The sequence below is a fragment of the Pan paniscus genome, chromosome 23 (genome assembly GCF_029289425.2).
Source record: "Pan paniscus chromosome 23, NHGRI_mPanPan1-v2.0_pri, whole genome shotgun sequence".
Classification (NCBI taxonomy): Eukaryota; Metazoa; Chordata; class Mammalia; order Primates; family Hominidae; genus Pan; species Pan paniscus.
In genome coordinates this window covers 30,249,521-30,275,236 of record NC_085927.1, presented here as the reverse complement: position 1 = coordinate 30,275,236, position 25,716 = coordinate 30,249,521, and the positions used below count along the sequence as shown (strand labels likewise).

At 44.3% G+C, this 25,716-nt stretch overlaps 1 protein-coding gene across 1 annotated transcript; it reads left to right on the top strand.

The window, feature by feature from the left end:
* The first annotated feature begins 12,886 nt into the window (after positions 1 to 12,886).
* On the top strand, positions 12,887 to 16,638 carry LOC100973889 (alpha/beta hydrolase domain-containing protein 17A-like). Its single transcript, XM_034952246.3, has 2 exons — positions 12,887 to 13,772; positions 16,006 to 16,638. The coding sequence occupies exons 1-2, from the start codon at positions 13,249 to 13,251 to the stop codon at positions 16,406 to 16,408; spliced, it is 927 nt and encodes a 308-aa protein (XP_034808137.3). The 5' UTR covers positions 12,887 to 13,248; the 3' UTR covers positions 16,409 to 16,638.
* The last annotated feature ends 9,078 nt before the right edge of the window (positions 16,639 to 25,716 follow it).

Here is a 25,716-nt window from a genome sequence, read left to right as displayed (position 1 = left end):
GCTTTCATAGATAAAGTTTTTCAGATCTGTCTCCAAATCCGTAGGACACCTTCTCTTCTGGTTCATTGGTTTCATTCCCATGGAACACCTCTAAAGCTTTCCATAGTCCTCTGTGTTTCTATTTGCATGTGTACGTGGTGATTTTGGTGTCCCGTCGCAAAAAAAAAAAAGGAAAAAAGATCGCATTGTCTCCAGGTTTCTTCCTCCTACGTTTCCCTTTTGTTTTCTTTCATTTTGGCAATCTGTGTGCATAGATTCAGGTCAGGGGAAGAGACTCTATCCTTGGGGGGGGACCACACAAAACAAGGTCCAGATTACTCTCATCCTAACTGTCTCTCCTGTCGGTTTTAGGTGTGGATTCTCCGAGTGTGGTGACCCAGGAGCCATCGTTCTCAGTGTCCCCTGGAGGGGCAGTCACAATCACCCGTGGCTTGAGCTCTAGCTCAGTCTCTACCAGTTACTATCCCGGCTGGTACCAGCAGACCCCAGGCCCGGCTCCACGCACGCTCATCTACAGCACAAACACTCGCTCTTCTGGGGTCCCTGATCGCTTCTCTGGCTCCATCCTTGGGAACAAAGCTGCCCTCACCATCACGGGGGCCCAGGCAGATGATGAATCTGATTATTACTGTGTGCTGTATATGGGTAGTGGCATTTCCACAGTGATCTAAACCTATGAGGAAGTGCAACTAAAACCTCTTTATATACTCAGAACAGTTCAGCCCTTACAGACAGGAGGGAAAGTGAGAGGGTGGAAATGGTCAACACGGTGAGTGAGGAGTCTCCTTGCCCCAGTCTCTGACGCAGGGGTTCACTGCCAGGTGCCTCACCCAGTCTCTCCCCGGGTGTGTCCACCTTCCCAGTGTGACTTTTCCATGGCTGTGCTTCCTCTCCACTGAGAATAATGTGGAGGGAGAATTATCAACAAAATATATAAGCTCACAGTGAGTCACAGACACCCCAGTGCTCCAGGAAGACGCTTCTTATTCAAAGAGAATTAACAGGCATATGCTCACTCATTAATTTGACTATGGAGGCTGACTTAATATTTTATTTATCACTGAAGTGGGAGCATTTTCAAGGGGCTTGTTAAAAATGTAATTCTCTAACCTAAACCTACTAAGTCAGAAACTTGTGTTGGTGACAGATAGCCTGTATTTAACAAGCTGTACATGAGATTTTTATTAGCATTAATGTTTGGGAAGAACCTACTTTTATTATTATAAAATTATTCATAGGGATCTCTGTTTAAAATGTCAGGTTAATATTCCATAATCCTACTCTCCTAAGTTCCCATTCAAAACCCCCCAAATAGAAACAGATTTTAAATTTCAAGCCATAACAAAAATTGTAACTTGATTTATGCAGACAGAGTTGGGAGGAATTTCTAAAAGCAGAAGTTCTTAGGTGCCAGGTGTGCTGACTCATGCCTATAATCACAATACTTTGGGAGGCTGAAGCAAGAGGACTGCTTGAATCCAGGATGACACCAGTGTCTTCCACATAGTGAGACTCCATCACCACAAGAGGAAAAAAAAGATGTAGGGTATATTTAGTGGTCCATATGAATATCTGTTACTGAAAACCATCCCATGGAGGACTGGCTTCCAGAATCCCTTCTCCCGCCCACTGAGCTCACCTACCTGTGGCTCTGGCTCTCAGGGTCTTTGTAGGACACAGGGCTCAGCCTCTTATCACAGATTGTTCCACAGGATCATGGTTCCACTGAGATCCTCTCAGCATAGATACGACCTGTCCTGAACAGTGTCTCTTAACATAATGTTGGCAAGATGGGAAGGACTGAGGGGTGACGGAGCCTTGGAGCCGCCAGAAGATGGCAGTAACCTCACTGCTGAGCTTTGCTGGGCCAGACTCAGGCTCCCACCCTCCTCCCTTCCTCTGACTCTTTCTCCTGGCCACCCGGGGTCCAGGAGCTTTTTCCACTCAATCTGGGCTCAGGGGTCACCTCAGAGAACCTCTCAAGACAAAGGAGGTGCTTCAGGGGATCTAACACAAGTGAGGGCAGATTTTAAGACTGTCCATGCACAGAAAATCCTGTGAAAAGAAACAAACCAGCCCTACTTGTGTCTGTGCACCTGAGTCCTTAGGACTGTTTTCCTGATCTCCTGGCTGAGTCAAGATTGCAAATGTGCGGTTCATTATCCAGATCCAGAGAAATCCATGACAGTTTATGAAGACAAAAGACGACAACTACCCTATCTACTTGTCACACAATGAAGACACTGGCCTTAGATCTGTCAGTGCCCTGGAACATTCTGGAAGAAGAGGGTGAAGGTTACTTGGCATATGTTGGGACTCAAACATGAGGATCTCATGATGACCCAGAGGGATAAAGGTGGGATCAGTTGTGAGGGTGGAAAATGTGGATTTCTTAAGGCCATTTTGTTAATCCTTTTCTCATTGCAAAGGATTTAAACTGAAATGAACACAATTTTTCTAATAAATGCTTATGAGGCTTTCCATTTAATATTTCCTGCCTTTATGAAAATAAATATAGAAAGTAAGAAATAAAATATACTTCCATAATGCATTACTGATTGTGTATCTTTAAACCAGAGGGAATCATTACTTCTAAAGAAAAATTACTAGGATTGTTTGCATTTTAATCTGGGATCCTACATGATGGCTACAGATACAGCTGGTGTTCAAGGTTTTAGCCTGGAATCTCTGCCAATTCAATAATACAGGCAATAAAAATAGACACTAGTATTATAAAGTCAGAATTCATTTATTTTGAAAGTTTTGAATGCTATGAATATCTACCAAGAATAAAATTGTACTGAAAATTTATCAGAATGGATTTTTAAAATGCCAAATTCACAACTAAAATACAATTTATTACAAAAAATTCAAAATTCCTTTTTGTCTCAGTATAAAAAACATTGAATGTATCTATTAGAAATTAATGAACAATTTTGTAAATGATACAAAAGAAAATTTGAACAAATGGTGAAACATTTTCTTATCTCAGGACACCAAATTAAAAAAAAATTTAGGGCAGGTGCGGTGGCTCACACCTGTAATCCCAACTACTTTAGGAGGACAAGGCAGGAGGAACTCTTGATCCAAGGAGTTTAAGGCCAGACCAAACTGGGCAACATAGTGAGAACTCATCTTTACAAGAATAAACAAAATTAGCCAGGCATAGTTGCATGTGCCTATAGTCCCAGCTACTAGGGAGGCTGAGGTTGGAGGATAGCTTGAGGCTGGAGGATTGCTTGAGCCTGGGAGGTCAAGGCTGCTGTGAACCAAGATTGTGCCACTGCACTCTAGCCTGGGTGCTAAAGTGACACCCTATCTCAAAAAAACAAAACAAAAATAAAAAAATTCAACAGCATGTAGATTAGTAATATTAGTGCTTTATTTTTTTAAATTATTGTTAACTTACATGGGTCTTCCTCTGAGAAGGTGCACTGGAAGGTGTCAGCACAGCAGACAGCACAGACCCCTCAGATTTCAGAAGCAGGGGTTTATGGCAAATGAAAAATGCCAGTCACTTGTCGGCATGCACAGGTGGCTATGCCCGCCCTGTGTCAGGCTCTGTGTCAGTAGTAGGGTGCTCCATGCGTCCTTTTCAGAGGCCTACATGCCGTCTATGCTCACTCAGCCAGGCCTGTCACCTGGAAGTAACAGGCAACTCCTCCTGCACTGGAATCAGCAGCAGAGTCAGGTGAATAATGTGGCCTGGCCACACCACGTCTCAGCAAAAGTCCCCAGTGGTGATGCCTGATAGTTCCCAATCCTCCTTAAGTAATTAATTCACTTCAATTGAATTAAAAAAATCAATCACTTCACTATGACACACAAGGACATTCACTCTCTGGCTTTGACTATCCTTGCCTGCCTTGTTATTGTCATTCCATGTGCCCAATACTGTCAAAAGATGTGTTTTGCCTACCCTCCACATGCCATTACGTATGTGTGATTTTTTTTTTTTTTTCTGAGACGGAGTCTTGCTCTGTCACCCAGGCTCACTGCAATCTCTGCCTCCCGGGTTCAAGCGATTCTCCTGCCTCAGCCTCTCAAGTAGCTGGGACTACAGGCGTGTGCCACCATGCCCAGCTAATTTTTGTATTTTTAGTAGAGATGGGCTTTCACCATGTTGGCCAGGATGGTCTTGATCTCTTGACCTTGTGATCCACCTGCCTTGGCCTCCCAAAATGCTGGGATTACAGGTGTGAGCCACCAGGCCCTGCCACGTATGTGTGATTTTTATTTTCAAATTCTATTTCTCCTCTAGGAATATGGTGTGTTTTATTTGTCCTGCTGCAGAACTCCCCTCTCCACTCAGATTAAATTATTAAATTCCAGATAAAAAATTAACTTGGAATACTGTTGAATCAATAGCAGAAGTAACCAAAATAATAAAGATATTTCAAAATGAAGATTGATTTTTAAACGTAAAAATGTCACATACTCCACCTAGAAGATAAGAGACTGTACTACAAATTCATTAGAACATCCCCTTCATGTCATGGGCCAGTCATGTCCCTGAACTTAACCTCTGTCTTCTCGGGTTATGTTACAGGCCAACGCAGCATCAGCCGCCCACACTCCTAGTAATGGAAGCTGGGAGCACAGGCAGGAGTCTGCGCCTGTGGCCTTGGCTGGGTGAAAGATGACATTTCCAAGACTTCTTGCTTGGCAGCCATCCTCACGTGCAGGTGGCCTGGCAGCAGCACTGCAAAACCCAGGCATGGGATGCTCCCCTGCAAGGCCCAGTGGTAACTGTGGTGGCCACTGGCATCTGGGGCAGATGCAGCCATGTGAGTTGGTGGGCTGTGGCAGCCACCCCAATGATGGTTTCCACCCCTCCCAGCTGGTGGTGGCTAAAACCACCCGGTAGGAGTTTCAACAGCAGTGGCACCATTAAGCAGAGCTCCTGGAGGAGGACTGGAAGCAACTGCTTGCATTGACGGAATGTAGCTATAGTGGAATTATTGAACCACATCATGTTTGCAAAGATGCAGAATGTATTACAGATTATGGGATATGGAAGTTGAAGTTAATCTAGTAGAGAGCAGTGAATATGAGGAGGAAGCTGTCTATTGGGCGGGTGCTATCACAACTGCAGAAGGTGATGGTGCAATGCTTCTGCCAGTGAGTAAAGTCTTGTACAAACTTAAACCAGTTACGGGGTAAACTCTGATCCAGGACTACCTGAGGGTCACTTATGTTGGCCTGTTCAATACACACATTTCTTTCCAGAAGCCTTATCAAAGGTCTATAGTAGTGAGTTCAGTATGGAGGCAGTAATCAGATCATATCTGGAAGGAACTGGCATAAACTCCAATCCTGTGGGACATCATGGACAGCAACTAAATTCGAATCAACATAGTAGAGCCCTTGACATTGGACAAGTTCGTGGTGAAAGATCTGAGGCTTCAGGACTCTGACATTTGTGAATGACAGCACTAAATGAAGTCTTTACTGGTGAACATCTATTCAGAATATTTTATGCTTGGGCTATGGCAGTTGATAACCTAAGAAAGGTAGGCCCACTCTAAAAGACTAGTTTCCCACTGTGAGATTTCAGTTGATAACGGTCCATGGGAAAAATGGAAGAGTTCAGGGCTCAATTTGTGAACTGGAGCAGGATCAAAGGTCATTCAATATTAACAGAGTTGCAAGTCAGGCTGTGGAGCATGATTAAAATATTGCAAATGGTCCCAGCTACTCGGGAGGCTGAGGCAGGAGAATGGCGTGAACCTGGGAGGCGGATCTTGCAGTGAGCCAAGATTGCGCCACTGCACTCCAGCCTGGGCGACACAGCGAGACTCCATCTCAAAAAATAAATAAATAAATACATAAATACATAAATAAATAAAATAATTGTTTGGGTACACTGTTGCTGTTAGGAAGCCTACTATTTGACTGTCTTGCCTTCATTGATGATCTTTTTCTCCCCATGGTTGCTTTTAAAATCTTGTGTTTGGTATCTTGTCATTTACTACTACCTTGAGTCTAGGCCTGGATTTTATTTAAATATATGTTTGGTATATATTGTGTTTCCTGAATTTATGAATTCATGTTTTACCAACAAATTTGGAACATTGTGTTATCTCTTCAAGTATTGCCTCCTTCATTCTCTAGATTCTCTCCCTCTAGTACTTCCAGTCTTTAAAATTCTTCCCTCCAAATCTCAACTTTCTAATGTTTTCTAGCTCCTTGTTTCTCCTACTGTTGTTTGTATAAAATTATAACAAAAAGTGTTTATAAGAAATTGTAAACAAATGTAAAACTAAATAAACATTGTTATGCAACATTTAAAAAATTGTTTGAACTGAAGGATAATAGTGACAAAGCCTATTAAAACCTCTGGGATACAGCAAAATTAAGAGGAAGGTTCATAGCATTAAATGCCTACATCAAAGAGCATGAATAGACAATCTAAAGTCATACCTCACAGAACTGGAGAAACAAGAACCAACCAAACCCAAACCCAGAAGAAAAAAGAAATAATAAAGATCAGAACTAAATAAAATTGAAACAAAAATACAAAAGATATATGAAACAAAAACTGATTCTTTTAAGAGATAAACAAAATCAATAGATCATTAGTGAGATTAACTAAGAAAAAAAGGGAGAAGATCCAAATAAGCTCAATTAGAAATGAAATGGGAAATATTACAACCAATACCACAGAAATATGAAATATATTCAAGGCTACTATGAACACCCTTATGTGCGCAGACTAGAAAATTTAGAGAGAGTGATAAATTCCTGGAAATATACAACCCTCCTAGATTAAACCACAAATAAATAGAAACTGCACTGGGTATAGTGGCTCACACCTGTAATCCCAGCACTTTAGGAGACTGAGGTGGGCAGATCACTTGAGGCCAGGAGTTTGAGACCAGCCTGGCCAACAGAGTGAAACCCTGTCTCTACTGAAAATAAAAAAAATTAGCTGGGTGTGGTGGTGCACACCTGTAATCCCATCTACTCAGGAGGCTGAGGCAAGAGAATCACTTGAGCCTGGGAGGCAGAGGTTGCAGTGAGCTCAGATTGTGCCACTGCACTCCAGCCTGGGCGACAGAGTGAGATCCTACCTGGAAAAAAAAAAAAGAGAAAGAAACTGAACAGACAAGTAACAAGCAGTGAGACTGAAACAGTAGTAAAAAAAATTGCCAACAATAAAAATGTCCAGGACCAAATGGATTAACAGCTGAATTCTATCAGACATTCGAAGAATTGGTACCAATCTTACTGAAATGATTTCAAAAGATAAAGAAAGAGGAAATCCTCCCTAAATCATTCTATGAGGCCAGTAACACCCTAATACCAAAACCAGGAAAGAACATAACAAAAAAAGAAAACTATAGACCAATAGTTCAGACTCAGTAGGTCTATAGTTCAGCCCCTGATGAACATAGATGCAAAAATCTTCAACAAAATACTAGCTGAGTCCAACATTATATCAAAAAGATAATATACCATGATCACATGGGTTTCATATCAGGGATGAAGGGATGGTTTAACATATGCAAGTCAACAAATGTAATCAATCACATATAAATAATTAAAAATTTAAAAATATGATTTCAATTGATGCAAAAAAACCCATTTCACAAAATCCAGCATCCATTTATGATTAAAACCATCAGAAAAAGCATAGAAGGGACATACCTCAAGGTAATAAAAGCCATCTATGAAAAATCCATAGTCAACATTATACTAAACAGAGAAAAATCTACAGCATTTCGCCTAAGAACTGGAACAAGAAAAGGATATCCACTTTCACCTCTTCTATTCAACATTGTACTGGAAATTTTAGCCAGAGCAATCAGACCGGAGAAACAAAGGGCATTCAAATAGGTAAAGAGGAAGTCAAACTGCTGCTGTTCACTGATGATATGATTGTATACCTAGAAAACCCTAAGGACTCATCCAAAAAGTTCTTAGATCTAATACATGAATTCAGCCAAGTTTCAGGATACAAAACCAATGTACACAAATCAGAGGTAGCACTGTTATACACCTCCAATGACCAAGCTGAGAATCAAATCAAGAACTCAACCTCTTTTACAACAACTGCAAAAAATAAAATACTTAGGAATATATACCTAACCAAGGAGGTGAAAGATCTCTAAAAGGAAAACTAAGAGACACTGCTGAAAGAGATTATACACAACACAAACAAGTGCAAACACCTCCCATGCTCATCGATGAGTAGAATCAATATTGTGAAAATGACCATACTGACTAAAGCAATCTACAAATTTAACGAAATTCTCATCAAAATACCATCATTACTCTTCACAGAACTAGAAAAAACAATCCTAAAATTCATATGGAACCAAAAAAAAGCCCTCAAAGCCAAAGTAAAACTAAGCAAAAAAAAAAAAAAAAAAAAATCTAGAGGCATTACATTACCCAACTTCAAACTATACTACAAGGCTAGAGTTACCAAAACAGCATGGTACTGGTATAAAAATAGGCACATAGACAAATGGAACAGAATAGAGAACCAGAAATAAAACCAAATACTTACAGTCAACTGACCTTTGACAGAGCAAATGCAGAGTGGGGAAAGGACATTCTATTCAACAAATGGTGCTAGGATAATTTGCAAACCACATGTAGAAGAAAAAAGCTGGATCCTCATCTCTCACTTTTTACAAAAATCAACTCAAGATGGATGAAAGACTTAAATCTAAGCCCTGAAACCATAAAACTTCTAGAATATAACATTAGAAAAGCTCTTCTAGACATTGGCTTAGGCAAAGACTTCATGAATAAGAACTCAAAAGCAAATGGAACAAAAACAAAGATAAGTAGCTGGGATCAAATTAAGCTAGAAAGCTTCTTCACAGAAAAAGAAATAATCAGCAGAGTAAACAGACAACCCACAGATTAGGAGAAAATATTTTGCATACTATTCATCTGACAAAGGACTAATATCCAGAATCTACATGGAACTCAAACAAATCAGCAAGAATAAACAAATCCCATCAAAAAGTGGGCAAAGGGTATGACTAGGCAATTCTGAAAAGAAGATACACAAATGGCCAAGAAACAAATGAAAACATGCTCAACATTACTAATTATCAGGGAAATGCATATCAAAACCACAATGAGATGCCACCTTACTCCTGCAAGAATAGCCACAATTAAGAAAATAAAAAAATAATAGATGTTGGCATGAATATGGTGTAAAGGGAACATTTTTACACTGCTGGTGGGAATGTAAACTAGTACAACCACTATGGAAAACAGTGTGGAGATTCCTTAAAGATCTAAAAATAGATTTCATCCACAATCCCACCACTGGGTATATACCCAGAGAAAAAGAAGTCATTATATGAAAAAGACATTTGCACACTATATAATAATTTGTACTTAAAATTGTTTAAATTTAATATTAACAAAAATAAATGTAATATGCCACACAAGTAGGTATTCAATAAAACTAAATACAGTTATGTTTAACTTTTGAAATTATGTTATACTATGAAAAAAATCCTATTAACTTTTGAATATTTAGCCAAGGAAACCAAGTATATTTCTTCTTTAAAAGGTCTGATCCCAATTTTAACAAACAGGTGTTTTTGACAACCAGTTTATTTCCTTACTGAAATTTTCAAGGCACAGAAAGAACAAAAGAAGAAACATCCATTACACTGCCCAAAACAACAGTACCTGAAGGATTTAGAGGCAAAAATGAAGCCTGAGAATAGCAGGACATAGACATATTTCGTAACATAGACTCATAGCAGAATAATCGTTATGTTGGTTCACTAGGGAAGAAAACACTAAACAGCTCTTGCAGATACACTCAATATACAATAAGATAGCTTGTGATTTTAACGAGTTAGCAATGCAGAACAATGAAGCAAAAGCAAACAAAAAAACTAAAAATAACTAAATAAAACAAACACTAAATAAAAACAAAAATAAATCCATTTTCTAGAAAAATTTTTAAAGACTTTGCTTGATTTACCAAAGAATTCAGTATTGACTTATTCTGTCTCCATTTTATTTTATAATGGAACCCATCTAATTTTATGCTAAATGTATGCCGTAAGGACACCTTGCTACTCTGGAAAGAATAAGAGGACAGTGGACAGAAGGCCATACTCTATTGAAAAAGAGTATCTCCAGCCTGGTGACAGAGACTCCATCTCAAAAAAAAAAAAAAAAAAAAAAGAGTGTGTTTTCATATATGATTTTGTGACTCTACATTTTTAAGTAAGGATGAAGAACTTGGTAATTAAATGATTCCTCAGTTGCTCATCAATGTCATCAGACACCTTGAGTATACTGTGGGGACAGCATCTGGAAGAGGAGGAGACCTGAGTAATAATTTGGATGGAGCCGATTTCCACAATCCTACTTTCCCATTATCTGCAGTTCAGAATTTAACTAAGTATCTGTATTGTTAATCTGGGTGAATGACCTCAGTAGACACCAGACAGCTGGATGCCTGCACTTCTTTAGATTTCATATTAATGGTTCATATACTCTCCCCATCCCTGTCACTTTTATACTTCCTTGAAATTGGATTACATATGAGATAGAAACAAGGAATCCAGGTATTATATTGACTCTTTCTCAGGAGCCACTGCATTGGTGTTCATGATGCATTACTGAATGTACCAGCTGCCTCCCTCTTCTTGTGAAGGCCCTTCTTTATTCCCCCAGATGTGCTCATCACGAGATAGCTTCAAGCATATCATCTGCTTGCCTTGCCAGTTATAGAAACCATAAAAATAAATTTGCAGCATCATATATAGCTTGAATATTCTCAAAAGATGTTCCTAATAGCTCTTAAAATAAAATGTTTTCCACAGAGTAGCTATACATAACGTGCTCTCAGCTTATGTAAACTTATGTTTTTATTGGTCTTAAAGCAAAACTTCTCCTAAAATTGAGAAAAGAACTAAAGTCTTTTGTCATTATATGAAGAAAGATACAGCATCTAATATTGTGAACTTCTCTATTTTAAGATGTTTTCAGACATCAAGACTGGATGATAAAATTATTTAACAATTTGGAATATAAATTAAGAAATAAAAAACCTTTATACTATACTATATTACTAACATTTTTGTTTGAGCGTGGCTGCCTTATAACTTTTTGGTAGTTCATTGAAAATAATGGCTACTTGTGAGAAAACTGAAATAGCCTAGGACATAGAAGACAGAGACAGAAAAAAAAGGTAAATTAACTATTTGTGCCACGTGGTAAAGAAAGTTTACAGTATGTAGTCATTAAATGTACTTGCTTATAATTACATAATATAACCAATGATGAACAATTTTAAATGCAATTTAGAATTCAGAATGTTTTATATTTAATATATGTTTCTGAAAGAAATATAAGATCTACTGAATGGGGAGATACTTTATATGTGTAATTACTTACAAATGGGAGAAAACTTTTACAATAGTTTGTACTCTTTAGCTATAAACTGTAATTTAAGAGATTCAGTAAGAGTAGCTTTTGTAACTTAAATATTCTATATTTTCCTTGCACACATTTTTGCCTTTAATCATGTATTTTATTCAACCTGCTAAGATGGTAGAGAATATACATACGTAAGATTACATTAATAATTACTAAAATAATGGTCTATGACAAATTTAAAGTGCAGTAGGAAAAAAGTTTAATAAAAACAACAGAGATATACAGAATGTGGCTTTCCACAGTTTGTCTCCCATATTATTCCTATCATTTACTCTGTTTCTAAGGTTAAGTAACATTAAGATGAGGCGTAAGTGTTGTAATATGCTTTTAATTATTAAATATAAATGTATCACATGGCAATTATATTCAACATACTCTTATTCCAAGCTATGTACAATTTTAATAATTTTATACAGGTAGCTTTGAAAATGAGCGAATTTGAATATAACCAATAATCACAGAAATATTTATAGTGCAAATATTCTCAGCAAGATTTGAATTGTTGGTAAATTCAAAACAAATAGAAATACAAAGAAAAATTTTGTATAATACTTTTCATCTAGTTTATGTTACAGTGTTTTAAATTCAGCTTAGTCACATATCATGATACAATGCTTTTGGTTTTGTTTTTTTGAAACAGAGTCTCACTCGCTCCGTTGCCCAGGCTGGAGTGCAGTGGCGTGATCTCGGCTCAGCTCACTGCAACCCCTGCCTCTCGTGTTCACATGATTCTTGTATCTCAGTCTCCTGAGTAGCTGGGATTATAGTAGTGTGCCACCATGGCTAGCTATTTTTATTTTTTTTTTGTAGTTTTAGTAAAGACAGGGTTTTGCCATGTTGGCCAGGCTGGTCTGGAACTTGGCCTCAAGTGATCCACCCACCTCAACTTCCCAAAGTGCCAAGATTATGGGCATGAGCCATGGCACCTGGCCCTGATATGTTTGGAAATAGTGGGTGAATGCTGCATTTGAGATACTAGAGACCTGTTTGGAGCATTAAGCGAATGCATCTTATTCTCTTCCTTAAGAATGTATTCTTTACCATTCTATGCAATGGCTTACATATCTGCGTATTTTCTTGGCTTGTCTACATGACATACAAATATTTGGATACATACAGAAATATAGGTCACTCATCTAAAAGCTTTTCAATCTGACACATAAATTCAGGTTATTTGAAAATGGAATGGTAAAGTGTTACTGAAGAACTTTTACTATGGTTCATGTTTGGTAATATTTGCTAATATTCTAAAAACAAAACAAAAACCAAAAAATACCTTGATTTCATAATGTAAACATCTGATGTCTAAATTAATCAATAAAATAATTTTTGTGTTTTAACTAATTATATTTTATTTTGGTGCCGCGTAATTTCATGATAGATTAAATACTGAGACTCATTAGAGGTAAACTAGTGAATTATCAACCCATTAAGAAAAATTTTACTTCCGTTCGTGGGGGAGCTGCAGCGGTGGCGGTGCAGGAGGCCGGGCCGGGGCGCGGAGGGACCGACGGACGCACGGGAGGGCGGCCGGGAGCCATGGAGCGCGGCCCTGGGGCCCGGGGGCGCGGGCCGGGGTGGGCTTCCCACGGCACGACATGGAGACCTGTGGTTGCGAGGCTCCCTGGGGCTCGGCTTGGACCGCGATGGGGCTGGGCCCTGGCCTCCTAACGGGGCTGCCGTCTGGGGCGGTAGCTGGGGGGGCGCTCTCCCCCCTGCCCGCGACTCGGAGCACCACCACCCTTCCCCTGCCGGGCCAGGCCGGGCGGCGTTGTTGGCGGGGGCCCCGGTGGAGGCCCGGCCCGGGCGGCGCCCGCCATGAACGGGCTGTCGCTGAGTGAGCTCTGCTGCCTTTTCTGCTACCCGCCCTGCCCCGTCCGCATCGCTGCCAAGCTCGCCTTCCTGCCGCCGGAGGCCACCTACTCCCTGGTGCCTGAGCCCGAGCCGGGGCCTGGTGGGGCCGGGGCCGCCCCCTTGGGGACCCTGCGGGCCTCCTCGGGCGCACCCGGGCGCTGGAAGCTGCACCTGACGGAGCGCGCCGACTTCCAGCACAGCCAGCGCGAGCTGGACACCATCGAGGTCTTCCCCACCAAGAGCGCCCGCGGCAACCGCGTCTCCTGTATGTATGTTCGCTGCGTGCCTGGTGCCAGGTACACGGTCCTCTTCTCGCACGGCAACGCCGTGGACCTGGGCCAGATGAGCAGCTTCTACATTGGCCTGGGCTCCCGCCTTCACTGCAACATCTTCTACGACTACTCCGGCTACGGTGCCAGCGCGGGCAGGCCTTCCGAGAGGAACCTCTACGCCGACATCGACGCCGCCTGGCAGGCCCTGCGCACCAGGTGAGGGCGACCCTGGGGGCAGCTCAGCCTGGGCACACCCAAGAGGGGACCAGGCCGGGGGGCGGGTTTCCCTGGGAGGAAGGTGGGCGGCCCTGCAGGAGGGGAGCCACAGTGGATGCACAGGGCCAGAGAGCCGGACAGGCGAGCTTGGGTGTGCAGGTGCCGCCTCCACATGGCTGAGGTGTGGCCAGGCGGTCCTCCCACACCCTGGCCTGTGGAGCCAGGCTCCCTGGGAACCCCTGGCCTGAGGACGGGAAGGGGCTGAGCTTGTTACAGGGGCGTGGATGCCACCCGGCGGTAGGGAGTGGGTGGTGGTCTGGGGGTCTGTGCACGTGTGGCTGGGAGCCCATCGGCCGAGGCAGCACTTGGGGCCAAGTGAGGAGAGGCTGCTGCATCCAGGTCCCGAGGCCTGGCCCATGAGGCCCTGTGGCTGCGGAGCTTGGCCATCCTGGGGCAGGGCCTGCAGGGTAAGGTGCAGACCCCCAGCACACACCCGAGGTCTGGGCCAGCCTCGATTCCAGATCCAGCCCTCCTAGTCATCCAGGTCCCCAGCCCTGCGCTTGCCTGGGCCCTTCACCGGTGTTTGAGCACCGCCCGGGCCAGTGCTGCTTTGGACAAGGAGACCCGGGTAGGCCTCTGGCGGCCTTTCCTGCTCGCCATCCACTGGGGCTGTCTCGTCCTGGCCCTGCCCAGCCCACTGGTCTGACCTGCTCCCGCAGGGACCAGGCACAGCTCTGAGAAGTGAGAGGCCCTGGGGAGGTGGGGTCCTCGTTGCCTTGGTGATATTGCAGGCAGTCTCTGCTGTGGGCCTGGGAGCTGGTCCCCTGGCACCACCCTGGCTCTGGGGGCCTCCCAGCAGTGTGGGGCGCTGACACCAATCACCACTTCATGCGACTTCCTCGGCCCCTCCTGTCTCTACTGCCTGGGCCACTGGCAGAGTCACACCCGCCATGGCCAGCTCTGAGCTCTGTCTGCTCGGCCATCTGTCCTGCTGCCACTTTGTCCTGCAGGAACCTAGGCCCAGAGCTGTGAGGGGGAGGCCAGAGCGTGCCCAGGGCCTCCACTGGGGATGTGTCCCGTTCATTTGAGTGGTGACATCCAGGTGGCAGCTGGGGGCTCCTGCCTGTAGCAGGTGGTAGGGCTGGGCTGGCTCAGTACACTACTGACCATGGCTGCCAGGGAGCAGACCAGGGAGGCTGAGGCAGAGCTGGGGCCACAGGCACAAGCCAGGCAGCATCCTTTGGGGCATGGGTGAGTGGTGAGCTGTGGAGTGCTGCCAGGAGGCTGGGATTCCAGGCCAGGGACGGGGACAGCCCTGCTGGTGGAGTCCGAATGCCGGGCAGAGGGGACGCACACCTGCCCATGCTCCTGCCTTGCAAGAGGGCATCTGCCTGGGATCAGAGCCTAGACCGTGTGGGAGGAGAGTTGTGGGGTCCCGGCATGGGCAGGGTAGCAGGTGGGTCCCGCGTGGTTGGGATTGGGCACGAGGAGGCCTTGTAACTGGTGCTGGATCAGCTGGGTCAGGGGCCGCACACCAGTGACCTGGGGGTGGGGGTGCCCATGGGTGGGAGCTGGTGGTGCTGAGGTGGCCGAGGACTTGTCCACTCCCAAGGGAAGGTGCTGGTGGGAGGGGGTGCCACCTCCGCAGCCACCACCCTCGATGCTGACCTGGGTTGCACTGGCATCTCATTGGGCGTGGGGACTCCGAGAGTCCAAAATTGGGTGGAGACATTTGGGGACACAGCTGCCTGAATTCCTCATGGCCAAGGGGGTGGGCAAGGGCTGCAGGGAGGAAGAGTGTCCGCTGTCCTGGCCAGTGCACCAGGAACGGCTTTCTAACCCGGGCAGGAAGGCATGAAGCATTCAGGATGTGGGGGGCACACAGTTCCCAGTGTGCACCTAGGGGTGACCAGGAGGACGAGAGGTGCCAGGGCCTCCCCTACCCCCGCCCCAGGGGCACTCTGTAGGCGGGATCCCTGCAGATCCTAGCTAGGAAACGCCAGTGAACGGCAGCGCCAGGGAATGGGGCGGGGCCGCTGGCTTCGCCCACCGCCGCGGTGTTGGGGGCTGGGGGTGGCCCTCGGGACTGGTGTGGAGCCTGGGCCTGACCCACTGACTTGGCTGAGTGGGGAGACTGGAGGGTCGCATCCGGAGCTGGGCCCGGGGACGCCCGCTGGTGGGAAGGGTGCGCGCGCGTCGGAGGCCGCGGCTGACCCTGCTCCGGCGCCGCCAGGTACGGCATCAGCCCGGACAGCATCATCCTGTACGGGCAGAGCATCGGCACGGTGCCCACCGTGGACCTGGCCTCGCGCTACGAGTGTGCCGCGGTGGTGCTGCACTCGCCGCTCACCTCGGGCATGCGCGTCGCCTTCCCCGACACCAAGACCTACTGCTTCCACGCCTTCCCTAACATCGAGAAGGTGTCCAAGATCACGTCGCCCGTGCTCATCATCCATGGCACGGAGAACGAGGTGATCGACTTGTCGCACGGGCTGGCGCTCTACGAGCGCTGCCCCAAGGCAGTGGAGCCGCTGTGGGTGGAGGGCGCCAGGCACAACGACATCGAGCTCTACAGCCAGTACCTGGAGCGCCTGCGTCGCTTCATCTCCCAGGAGCTGCCCAGCCAGCGCGCCTAGCGGCGGCCCCAACCGGCCGGACCTCAGCAATAAGGCAGCCCCCGGACCTCACCCCGCGCCCGCTCCCCAGAGGCTGCATGTGGACCCCCGGGCGGCCCAAGGGACCCCGCCCCGACCCAGGGGCTGTGGAGGATGTACAGTCAACAGAGCTACGCACTCCTTTCCTTTTGGAAGCAAGAAGAAAATATGTGAAAACAGAAATTAAAGATTTAAAATTAAAAAAAAAAAAATTTTGTTTCCGGGAAGTAACATCTTAATTTAAATGGAGGAATTTACCAAATCAAGTACAAGGATTTTATTTCTGCTACTAAATGGAAGATATATGTAAAATATAAATAGACTCCATCACTCTATTCTTTACTATCATGAGAATTAATATAGACAGCATATTTTAGACAGAGCATACAAAGCCTTATGTTCACTGAATTACAAGTAAAATATATGTACATATATATAAATAATTATATATCTAATTTAGACAGTAAATGACAGAATTTACTTATTTACCTGTTCATGATGGAATTTGATTCTAGCAATTATTCTGGGTACGATAACTGGTTGAAAATGGGATATGAAGTAAACTGCTATGCTTAAAAGTAACTACATCAAGTGAACTCATTATAATGTCTCCAAGCAAGGCAAGACCACCCTCATGAGATAAGAAATGAGAGGCTACTTATTTTGACCAAGTTGACTCAATGACTTGGGGAACCAAGGACTATATGTACATGGATACTTGTTTTGTACCCCCCCCAAAAATGTGTTTCCACTGCAGTATTTGGGAACCCATTATTTCTTGATTCATGTTCTTATTTTCATATAAGAGAAGAGTTGATACCCCAAAATCAATTCAAATTTTAACTAACCAAATACAAAGTTTTTAAAGACAAAAAAAATTTTCATAGTAAGAGTTAAGCCAACAGAAAGGGAACATGAAACAACAGAGAAAATCAATAAACCAAAATTAAATGTTTGAAAAGATAACAAAATTGGCAAATGTTTACTTAGGTCAATCAAGAAAAAAAGAGAAGAGACTCAAATTACTAAAATCAGCAATAAAAGAAAACCCATCACTGCCAGTATTACAAAATAAAAATACAAGACAATGCAGTGAAAATCTTATGTTAAAAAAATCAGATAGCCTAGACAGAATGGATGAAGTCCTAGAAAGACACAAACTAAAATAGATGAAAGGACTAAGGAGAAATAGAAAATCGAAATAGATCTACAGAAGGTAAAAAGATTGGATTGTAATTTTAAAAACTTACAATAAAAATCTCAAGTAGCTTCCCAGGCAAAATCTATCAAACACACTGAGAAATTAATATCAATTGTTCACCAACTCTTGCAGAAAATAAAAGGGGAGAGAACCCTTCCCAATTCATTTTATAAAGCCAGGATTACTGACACCAAAACTGTATCACAAAACAATATAGAACAGTATCTTTCATTTTGTGTGTGTGTGTGTGTGTGTGTGTGTGTGTGACAGAGTCTCACTCTGTCATCCAGGCTGGAGTGTAGTGGTGCAGTCTCAACCCACTGCAACCTCCACCTTCCAGGTTCAAGCGATTCTCCTGCCTCAGCCTCCCAAGTAGCTGGGATTACAGGCATGCACCACCATGCATGGCTAATTTTTGTATTTTTAGTAGAGACAGGGTTTCACCATGTTGGCCAGGCTGGTCTCGAACTCCTGACCTCAGGTGATCTACTCACCTAGGCCTCCCAAAGTGCTGGGATTATACAGGCGTGAGCCGCCACGCCCAGCTCATTGTTTTATAAAATCAAAAGTCTTCAACAAAATACTGCCAAACTGAATCCAGAAACATATAAAATAGATTATGCACTATACGCAGATGTGATTTACCCCGGGAATGCACCATTGATTTAATATTTGAAAATCATTGCATGCAAACACCATATTAACAGACTAAAAGACAAAAATATATAAGCATCTCAGACAGAAAGCATTTGAGAAAATATCACACATTTTAATAACAAAAACACTCCAGGCTGGGAGCGGTGGCTCACGACTGTAATCCCAGCACTTTGGGAGGCTGAGGCTGGCGCAATCACAACGTCAAGAGATCGAGACCATCCTAGCCAACATGGTGAAACCCCGTCTCTACTAAAAATACAAAAAATCAGCCACACATGGTGGCAGGCGCCTGTAATCCCAGCTACTTGGGAGGCTGAGGCAGGAGAATCACTTGAACCTGGGAGGCAGAGGTTGCGGTGAGCCGAGACCTCGCCATTGTACCACTCCAGCCTGGGCAAAAAGAGTGAAACTCTGTCTCAAAAACAAACAAACAAACAAAAAAACACTCCAAATTTATGAACAATAAGATAACTTCCTGAAACTAGTGGTAGTTACCTATGAAACTGACAGCTATCATTATACTCAGCAATGAGAGGGTGAATGACTAATCAGTTACAAGAATGTCCACTCTTGCAAATTCTATTCAACATTATACTGTAGATTGTAGCGAGGTGTAGTAAAGAACGGAAAATTTAAAACATCCTTACTGAAAAGAAAATAATTTTTTTATATTTACACATGGCACGATCTCATATATAATTCTAAGAAATTCAGTAAAATACTATTAGAAATAAATTTGACGTAGTTTCAAGATATAAATGCAATACTAAAAATTTAATTTTATTTCTATATACTGTCAATAAACTGCTTTAAAATGATATTAAGGAAATCAACCCATGTATAATACCAACAAAACACGTAATAAATTTAGAAATTAACAAGAGCAGTGCAAAATTCATACTTTGAAACCTGCAAAATATTGTTGAAATAAGTTGAAGAACAACTAAATAAATGAGAAGAAGTGGAGCGAGATGGCAGAATAGAACTCTACAAGATTGTCTCCCTGCAGGAACATCAAATTGAACCACCAACAATCTAAGCAAGAGAATACCTTCACAAGAGCCAAAGAAATCAGGTGACAGATCACATAACCTGGTTTTAGCTTAAAAACAAGAAAAGACACATTGAAGAGGGTGGAAAAGACAGTCTTGCAGTGCCTATACCATCCCTCCCTCAACCCCAGGCAGTGCAGAGAGAGAATGTGTCCACTTCTAGGAGGGAGAAGAGAGTGTGCATTAAACTTTGCCTTGGAGCCCAGTACCAGCTCTGCTACAGTAAAACACAGCACTGGGCAGAACCCCATGGTCCTTGATTCCAGGCCGGTGCCCACAGACAGAGCATTTAGACATGACCGGGGCTAGAAGGGAATCCACTGCCCGGTGGGACAAACCTGAGTCCTGACTTCCTTCACCACCAGCTGTTTAAAGTGGCCTCAGGCTCTGAATAAATTTCAGTGGCAGGCAGGCCATAGGCACTGTGGTCCTTGGGTGAGCCCCAGCAACCAATGATGTGCTGGTCTGGGAGGCTGTGGGTTTCATACATGACATCCGCTACAGTGGCCACAGGGCTGCCTGTGTTACCCTAATCCCAACTCCAGGCAGTGCAGTGCAGGGAGAACTCCTTTCCTATGCAGGAAAGAGGAGAACCTAGTCCAGGCTCCACCACGGTGGACACAGCATCAGACAGAACACAGTGGCCCTGATCCCAGGCAGGAGCTCCCAGACACCTCTAGACCTGCCTGGAGGTAGAAAAGAATCTGCTGCCCTGGCGGGATGGACCTGAACCCTGGCCAGCTTCACCACCAGCAGAGTAACTCGGCCTCGAGACCTACATAAGTCAGCAGCAGTCAGGCAGTAGTGGCCACAGGACTCAGACAAGCCCCAGCGCTGCTCTGGTCCTAGAGGCTGTGGGCTTCGGGTATGTGCTGCCAGCTGCAGTGGCCATGGGAGTGCCCAAGCCACCCTTCTCCCAGATCCACAAAGCTCAGTACCCAGACTCCTTCCAATGGGAAGAAGAGGGAAGTGAATGAAGCACTTTGCCTGGGAACCCAGGGAACCCCTCCCGTATCTTCTCCAAGTCCATCAGGGCCCTCCGGGACCTCAGTCCTGCAGGAGTCACAGTGAACCTGAGCTTAGGGCACCCTGGTGCTCAAACAGCTTCAGTGACCACAGGCTTAGGGAACTCAACAGTCAGTACCCTTGGAATTTCTGGAAGACCATCTAGAGGAGGACAGGTACAAACAAGACCAGACTACAAAGACTGGAATAAATACCGACTTCTTCAATTCCCAGGCATGAACATAGGCCCAAAAGCATTAAGAACATTCAGGGAAGTATGACCTCACCAAACAATAAACAAGTCACCAGTGACTAACCTAGGAGAGATAAAGATGTTAAACTCTTCAGAGAGGGAGGTAAAAAATAGCTGTTTTGAGGAAACTCAATGCAATTTTAAAAATATAAAAAAAGTAATTCAGAAATTTATCAAAGAAATTTAACAAAGAGATTGAAATAATTTTAAAAGACCACGGAAACCTCAAAGCTGAAAAATATAATGGATGCACTGAAAAATGCATGAGAGGGCCTCAACAGCAGAACTGATCCAACAGAAAAAGAATCAGTGAGCTCACACAGGCCATTTGAAATACACAATACGAGAAAAAAGAAAAGAAAAAAAAGAATGAAGGCAGCTTAGGAAATCTATGGGATAGTATCAGAAGAGCAAATTTAAGAGTCATTGGTCTTCAAGAGAAAGCAGAGAAAGAGTAGAAAGCTTATTCAAAAAGATCGTAACAGAAAGCTTTCCAATTCAAGAGAAATATATAAATATCCAGGTACATGAAGACCAAAGATCATCAAGCAGATTCAAGCCAAATAAGACTATGCCAAGGTGGCCAGGTGTGGTGGCTCACGCCTGTAATCCCAAGTACTTTGGGAGGCCGAGGCAGGCGAATCACTTGAGGTCAGGAGTTCGAGACCAGCCTGGCCAACATGGTGCAACCCCATCTCTACCAAAAATACAAAAATTAGCCAGGTATGGTGGTGGGTGCCTATAATCCTAGCTACTTGGGAGGCTGAGGCAAGAGGATTGCTTGAACCCAGGAGGCAGAGGTTGCAGTGAGCCAAGACTGTGCCACGGTACTCCAGCCTGGGCAACAAGAGCGAGACTCCATCTCAAGGAAAAAAAAAAAAAAAACTATGCCAAGGCATATAATAATCCAACTCCAAATGTCAAGGACAAAGAGGATACTATAAACAGCAAGAGAAGTGAATCAAACAACATACTGAGGACCTTTGATATGTCAGGAAGCAGAGTTCTCAGCGAAAATTAAACAGGCCGAGGGCCTCCCTCCTATGGGAGAAGTGGCATGACATATTCAAAGTGCTTAAGAAAAACAATACCAATGAAAAAACCACACCCAAGGAACAGATCCTTCAAAAATGAAGAAGAGATCAATACTTTTCCCAGACAAAAGCTGAGGAAATGCATCACTACCAAACCTGGTTTACAAGAAATGCTAAAGGGAATTGTTCGGTCTGAAAGAAACTGATGCTAACATGTAACAAGAAACCATCTGAAGGTATAAATCTCATTACTAAAAGTAAGTACACAGATAAATTTAGAATAATACTGTAGTTGTGATGTATAAGCAACCTATGTCTTTCATATGAAGGCTAAAATACAAAATTGTTAAAACAATAATATAACCCAACAATTTTTAAAGGGATAGGCAATATAGAAACATACTGAGCCTGTAATCCCAGCACTTTGGGAGGCCAAGGCGGGCGGATCACAAGGTCAGGAGATCGAGACCATCCTGGCTAACATGGTGAAACCCCATCTCTACTAAAAATACAAAAAATTAGCCGGGCATGGTGGCGGGCACCTGTAGTCCCAGCTACTTGGGAGGCTGAGGCAGGAGAATGTCGTGAACCTGGGAGGCAGAGCTTGCAGTGAGCCGAGATCACACCACTGCACTCCAGCCTGGGCGACAGAGCGAGAGTCTGTCTCAAAAAAAAAAAAAAAAAAGCAATTTATTTTTTACCAACGCTGATGTGGGTGGATGCTGTTGTTTGCAATTAAAAACCAAGGCTGCTACAGATATGGGCACAATATTGTGTGAAGCTGGAGACCCTCCTGGAAGCGAAAACCTGGGATTGGCTAGCCAAGGCCAATTGTTTCCAAAGCCCTCTTAAGAGGGTGTGACTACTATCAAAGGGCGAGATGCTGGCAGCAAAGATTATATTCACCTCAATGAAACCAGGTGTGGTGTACGCCTGTAGTCTCAGCTACTGTGGAGACAGAGGCAGTTGACTCCTCAACTCCAGGAATTGAGACTGCAGTGACCTGTGATCATCACACTGCACTCCGTCTTGGGTGACAGGGTAAGACTATCTCTAAAATATGTATTTTTAATTTTTAAAAGGATCATATTCACTTAAATGTGAACAAAGTGTCCATTGAGGGCACAGCTTTAGGGGATCAAGTGGCCACTTGTGTAGAACAGTGTGATGGGTGCAAGGGCTTAGGAACTAGAGGCAGGTCGGCTGCTTCTAACTGCACTGCTGGAGCTCAAATCTAGAATTCACACCTCAAACAGGGTCAATGTCTCTACTGTTCAATCCATGGGACATTCTTAGCCTGGCCCCCAGAACAAGGCTTGTGTCTACCTGCCATGACCTGCTCATAGGAGGCTGAGGTTTCTGGTTCCCAGGGCTGTTGGCTGTCTCAGTACCATGGACGTGTGTCCTCACAGGAACGGGCCAAGGCAGAACAGCTCCCCGAGAGTCAGGGTGGTTCTCTTAGTTCCCTGCTTCTCACACCTGGGCCCTACCCTTAGGCAGAGGAGGTGACACCGAGAAAGACAAAATTTTTGAAAGTGGGAAGTTTCAAATGCGGAAAGAATTGTGATGTTCCCTGAAAGAAGAAGTAACTCCAGCACTAGAGATAAGATAGTGGCATCAGAAATTCAGAGGGGCATGGCTTACGTGCGAAGAGTGAAGCTGTGTGGGCCTGAGACCAAGAAAAGAGGTACTGGACTCCGATTAGCTGGGCCCAGATGGCCAGACAGGTGTGCAGACAGATGGAGGTGTGTGACCAGGACCCTCCTCAGAACACCACTCTCGCTTGGCCAAATGCCCTGTTCTTCTGGGTGGCTATGCTTAGGGCTAGCGTCACTGAGGTCACTGTGCTGCAATTAGGCATCTTCAGTAGGGATTCAGTCACAGATGTAAATCAATCACAGTCGCGTTTGCGGAAGAAGACTCCAAACTAGACCAACCGAATCTCTAGGGGCTGCCCCAAGTGTGCCTGGGGTGTCCTGGTGCCAGTGCACAGCTCTGGGTAAGAACCACTGGATTAGATATGTAAGCCCCATGGGTAAGAAGAGGACCTTGCCTGAAAGGCGGATCCCAAGTGTTGGTCACCTGGGAAGACTGTGGAATCCTAGAGAGGACAGGGGACAGAGAGAGAGAATTCTAGAAGTCCTCATGCTCATAATCATGAAGACGCCAAGATGACCAGGATAAGGTGAGTTGTCCTTTAAGAAGAGTCTAGATTTTCTTTGTCCTTTACATTTTTTTCTCCTTCCTTCCTCCCTCCCTCCCTCTCTCTCTCTCTTTCTTTCTTTCTTTCTTTCTTTCTTTCTGTCTTTCTCTCTCTCTCTCTCTTTCTTCTTTTTCTTTTTTTTCTTTCCTTCTTTCTTTCTTTCGACAGAGTCACTCTATCACCCAGGCTGGAGTGCAGTATCATGATCTTGGCCCACTGCAACTTCCGCCTCCCGGCTTCAAGTGATTCTCCTGCCTGAGTCTCCCAAGTAGTTGAGATTACAGGTACAGCACACTCCACCATGCCTGGATAATTGTTGGTGTTTTCTTTTTTTTTTTTTTAGCAGAGATGGGGTTTCACCATGTTAGCCAGGCTGGTCTCAAACTACTGACCTCAAGTGATCCACCTGCTTCAGCCTCCCAAAGTGCTGGGGTTACAGGTGTGAGCCACTGCACCCGGCCTGCCCTTTACATTTTTGCTATAATTTTAGAATCAGCTTGTCAATTTTTACCAAACCTACTGGAATTTTGGATGCTAAATTGGCTCACAATGAAGTTAAAAACCAAATAAGGATGAATCCATTGCCAAATCCAAGATCTTGAAAATGTAATTCCATGTTTTTTGTTTAGAGTTTTAACAGTTTTAGTGTTTATACTTAGGGCTTTGACCTATTGTGAGTTAATTTTTGTATATGGTGTGATGTAGGGGTCCAGCTTCATCCTTTTGCATGTGGATATCCAGTTCTCCCAGCACCATTCTTCAAAGAAATGAGTGTTTTCCCCACTGAATGGTCTTGTACCTAAGTTTTTACTCAGCTCGGTGAAAACGTGCTCTCACTGATGAGGCTGATAAGGTTTTGTCTTGAATTGGGACCTGGGAATAGTGCTGGTAATTTGGAGATGACGTGAACATTTATTTGGGGCTACCCCAGTGCTCTCTGCTGGTTGAGCAACTGCGCCATCCAGCCAGTTGGAAGGTTTGTAATGAGGGAGCTGAATGAGACAGAGATGAGAAGAAAGGGCGAAGGTGGAAGAACTGCATCAAGAATTCAGGAGTGAAGAGGGAGCAATTCTCCTGAACATTCCATGAAATAATCTAAATAAAACCACCTAGTACCAAGCCTGCCCTGTAGGAGATGCTTGGTGATACTCTGGTTGTCTTTGAGTCAAGATGGAGTCCATCTGGGTCGGAAAGATAAAATGACAATCTTGCTGAAGTTTTTCTCCATCCAGGGTGGAAGTGAGATTTCCCACTCATGCTCTCCAGCGCTTGGACTTGCTTTTGGGACCAGCTCTGATGAACCTGTGTACACTGAGTTGCAAGTGATGGACAATAGCTCAGACCAACAGTCCACAGGTGAGTTGCAAGTAACCCCAAGGTGTTAATGGCTGTTCCTTGGCAGAAAGAGTTCAATGTGTTTATGAAGCATCACATACCACATTCCCCTCCTGGGGACTGACAGTGTGTGTGGTGTATACAGCAAGTCCTGGCATACAGCAAGTCCTGGCATACAGCAAGTGCTGTACAAGCATTACCAAGGATTCAGTACCACAGACTTGGCTCTGAAGCTGGCCACTGTGGGCTGCATGCAAATGGTGTTTCTGTAAAATGTGGGAATTGCTGGCCAGGCGTGGTGGCTCACGCCTGTAATCCCAGTACTTTGGGAGGCTGAGGCAAGTAGATCACTTGAGCCCTGGAGCTGAAGACCAGCCTGGGCAACATGATGAAACCACATCTCTACAACAGATACAAAAATTAGCAGGGCCTGGTGGTGTGTGCCTGTAGTCCCAGCTACTTGGGAGGCTGAAGCAGGAGGATCGCTTGAGCTTAGGAGTCTGAGGTTGCAGTGAGCTATGATCACACCACTGCACTCCAGCCTGAGTGG